The sequence below is a fragment of the Cyclopterus lumpus genome, chromosome 5 (assembly GCF_009769545.1).
Source record: "Cyclopterus lumpus isolate fCycLum1 chromosome 5, fCycLum1.pri, whole genome shotgun sequence".
Lineage (NCBI taxonomy): Eukaryota > Metazoa > Chordata > Actinopteri > Perciformes > Cyclopteridae > Cyclopterus > Cyclopterus lumpus.
In genome coordinates, this window is record NC_046970.1 from 3,465,757 (window position 1) to 3,469,921 (window position 4,165).

The 4,165-nt window shown below is 44.4% G+C and overlaps 1 protein-coding gene across 1 annotated transcript; it reads left to right on the forward strand.

Annotated features, from left to right (window-relative positions):
* Positions 1–693: 693 nt before the first annotated feature.
* On the forward strand, positions 694–1,948 carry id1 (inhibitor of DNA binding 1, HLH protein). Its single transcript, XM_034532828.1, has 2 exons — positions 694–1,169; positions 1,395–1,948. Exons 1-2 carry the CDS (start codon positions 807–809, stop codon positions 1,428–1,430), a joined length of 399 nt encoding a protein of 132 aa, XP_034388719.1. The 5' UTR covers positions 694–806; the 3' UTR covers positions 1,431–1,948.
* Positions 1,949–4,165: the final 2,217 nt, after the last annotated feature.

Below are 4,165 nucleotides of genomic sequence, written 5' to 3' on the forward strand. Positions count from 1 at the left end.
ATGGGAGAAGTGCTGTGGGAATGTTTCTAAAACAGTCAACAAGCTGTCCTCAAATAAATCGAATAAACTGCTAATCTCTTTAGCGACTGCATTCCACAGTTATTACAGCAAAAAAAAAAAAAGGAGGGGGGGGGGGGGGGAAGGGCAAACTTCATCATCCTGAACTAATTAAAGTTAACAAAAACGGAATCCTTTTTCCCAGAATTGTTCGGCCCCTCTACGCCACCGATTGTCTCATTTGTGTTACTGTACTATTGTCATCCACATCTGCAGCGATTGTTGAGAGGCAAATCTGGGGCACGGTGGTAGCCTAATTATCATTAACCATTCATCCCATTCATCCTGGCCCATCCCACACACATTCCCACAGTGCATACCCCAGGCATTCACCGCCCCTCGTACTGTCCCCGGGCTATCTACACCTGCAGAGTCCCCAAGCCATGGACAGCTGGATTCCCACATATTACCCATAAAAGACACACATTTGTTTCCATTTGTAACGCCATCCCTCAAACAGATTGTAAATCCCGATAACCAGGCGAGAGCTGTCATTGGCCGAGAGCGCTGCTGTGGACCGACCCATCAAAACAAACGCTGCCGTCTCATTGGCCTGCTGTCTTCAAACGGCACGGATCTGGCACGCCCCCGAACCCCTGCTCTGCTATAAAGACCAGGAGGTTGGCCCATGTGGATGTTGCAAACTGTCAACATAAACTTGCCAAGATCTCTTACGAGGAGGAGAAGCCTCATTGCTCAACTACTTTATTACGATCCCCTCTTTGGAAACTACACTTTCTACACTAATCATGAAGGTTGTCGGATCTACCTGCGCCCTGAAGAGCAAGGTCGGCGGCGAGGACATGGTCCGCTGTCTGTCCGAGCAGAGCTTGAGCATCGCCAAGTGCAAGATTCCGCTGCTGGACGAGCAGATGAGCGCTTTCCTCCACGACATGAACAGCTGCTACAGCAAGCTGAAGGAGCTCGTGCCCACGCTGCCCACCAACAAGAAGGCCAGCAAAGTGGAGATCCTGCAGCACGTCATCGACTACATCTGGGACCTGCAGGTCGAGCTCGACGAGCCGGAGAAGAGCCGCCATCACTCCGCCGGCAGCATCACGCGCACGCCGCTCACCACCCTGAACGCAGAGATCGCTAGCATCGCAGTGGAGGTAAATATCTCTTCACGTGTACGGCAGAATAACCCCCTTCAGATGGGCTCGGTGTCACACAGCTGCAGCTGCAGCGTGTGTGTGTGTGTGTGTGTGGTTTTTAAGAGTCAGTATTCGCGTGCGTAAATGTGCCAAGACCGTGCGTAAAAGTTGTTTTTGCGCACCGGTTTGCTTCACATCCAAGAAGATGTACTAATCACTGTTTTCCCCCTCCCTCCTCTGCAGAATGGATGCTCAGACGACAGGATTATGTGCCGCTAAGAGCTCGTGGAGCATCGCGCCATCACCCCATAGCGAGCACCGTGAAGAACGAACAAGGCTATCTGATGTGACTTCTCGAGCACATCTATTAAAAAATAAACCTTGAACTGTGTAGGGACGTTTCAAACTCCCAATGCTAGACAAATGACGTTGTGTCGACATCCTCCAGCGGCGAGGATCTCTGTCACTCAAGGCTCTCCATTCATCAGAGGGCCCTGAGAGGAGAAGAAGACCGGCGGAGTCCAGATATAGACTGGGTTAGCCGGGTGGACCAAGACGTGTTCAGTGCAACCAGCATCGCTCGTTGCTTGTAGAGTTTCTAAAGAAAGCTAATGTTTCTGTTACGCTCTTTGTATCTTGTGTAAATCATATAGAGATGTAAAAAAAAAAGTAAAATTTCTCAGATTCCTGAGCGACAAACTGTATTGTATATTACAATGCCACAGTATGTGAAGATATTGTTTTCTTACAATGTACCTTATTTGTGTTTTTATTAAAACAAGACAACTATTTTTCAACAAAAACTCATCTGTGTCATACTGTGTGTGTGTGTGTGTGTGTGTGTGTGTTAGATAAAGATAATATCAGGTGCTGTAGGAGATTCTAAGTTTTGATTTTTCTTGTTAAATACTAGAACCAAAGTTGTGAAACACGACACTCTGGTGATGTTTTTATGGGGTGTTATAGCCTTATTGTTAATAGCAGGCCGACTCGTATTCATCTGAATTGCTTATCTTGATGCTGACTTGAGTACTAAGGGAGTGGGAAGTGGTTGTCAATAAAAAGAAAAAGAAAAAAGTGCTCCACCCAGAAGAAGCTGTTAAGTCTTCCAGGTAACATGAAACGAAAGCTGGAGGTCAACATAATGGCTGGTAGCCAGTTAAATTGGTAATTTGCCTCTCTATGGGTCATTACCGTATCACATTACAAGAGGAAGTCTCGTGTTAAATCGTCAAGTCTAAAGATCTTGACAAATTGAGGCAGTTTTTTTTTGTTTTTTTCAAATGTAACTTAGGATTCAATTAAAAATAAATAAATAATCGCAGTCTTTCTTCCCAAGAGGATGTGAGATTGTATAATTGCTTTAAATAATTAAATAAATGGAAAATATAAAGGTGGTTTATTAGGCATTAAGATAATTGCGATTTTTTTAAAAAGAAGTTAGTTTCACTCCATAAAACATCCATTATATATATATATATATATTTTTAAATGGTTTGTTTCGATATGTTATCGTGTAAATCAGCACATTCGGCCTCTGCACCCGGCACCGTGGGGGTTAAAATGGCTTTGGCGAGGCGGCTCGTCGTAAGATTTATTCTGTCTCCCTGGTGCAATGTTTTTCCCATTTCCCTGCGGTGCGATGCGCACAGCTGCAGCCCCGGCGTGGCCAGTGTGTGATTGTGTTTGTGTGATAGCTTTGTGCCAAGGGCAGGGGAGGGCGGCGGGGCCCAGACTGAGCGGCGCCTCGGCACACCTGGGGAAGTTCAGGTTAAATAGCTCCACATTCCTCAACACACAGCTGATTGAAACATTAACAAACAGTAATCCACGGGCCAGGCCGCAGATGGGCCGGGAACCACGCCAACACTCAGAGAGGGAAGGGAAGGGGGGGGGGGGGGGGGGGGGGCTCTCGGGGAGAGATTCCCACAGTACAGTCACATGTTCTAAATGTGCTATTAATATATGCATTTATATACTTATTTGTTTCCCCCCTCCTCTTTGTTTAAAAATATATATATTTATATATAGAAACATACACAGCTTGAGATCTGTCCATAAGTGCTTGAACAGAAATATTTAGCTTAAACAATACCGACAAATAAAGTTCAGCTCAACATTTCTAATCACACACAATTATCTACAAAATCCCCTTTTTTTTTTTCTTAATCTGTCTGAGCTGGGGATGATAATGGATACCATTGTGGTTGCCATGACACTCGGCATTGTCTTGCATTAAGAACCGCGTCTTGGATTTGATGTTTCGCTTGCTTAATTATCATTATTATTTTGTAATCCCTCCGTTCGATACAAATGAATCAAACCTCGCGTTCCCTTCCTTTCAACTCCCTTGTAGGCAGCGCCCTCTGGCGGTCACGACGTGAATCGCAGCACTACATCAGACAGCAGCGCCCCCTTGTGGTAACAGTGCTGTGGAAAAGATTGGCGTTGGTTCTTCTTGTGTGCAGATATTAAAATACTAAAACACTTATGATTCATCGTCATCAATTGAGCCTCCCAGTGTTTCACATTTTACTCAAGTACTGTTCTGAAGTATAATTTTGAGGTACCCAAACTTTACTTTAATGTAGAGAGTTACAAGTACTGGTTTCCTTTTAGATTATGGTTCTACATAAAAAAATAAAAGCTTCTAATCAATAGATATTTCAGATTGTACCACTTAAGGTTTCTCTTCTTTAAAACGCCATAAATCATGTTTATGTACCCTGTGACCTTTAGGAGCGACCTGACCTTAAACTAACTCCACCTCGAGCAGCTTAAAATGCTACCGATGAAGATTAATATGAACAATCCAGTAACGTCTTAAGCAGTCACAGGGGCCCTTTTCTGCAGATTGAATATGTCTGTGGAGTTTTGACTTGTAATGGTAGTATGTGTGTACATCTGTTTCCTTATCTATTGGAGGTCAGTGCATCACAGTGTGTATTTACTGTTTCTAGGGTCAGAACGGATAAACTGCAGCCAAGAATCAGAAGACAATCGGAGAACCGGAG

Coding starts and splice junctions, on each gene's coding strand:
- id1 (XM_034532828.1), top strand. CDS start 807: ATGAAGGTTGTCGGATCTACCTGCGCCCTGAAGAGCAAGGTCGGCGGC. Junction 1,170..1,394: donor TCGCTAGCATCGCAGTGGAG/GTAAATATCTCT, acceptor CCTCCTCTGCAG/AATGGATGCTCAGACGACAG.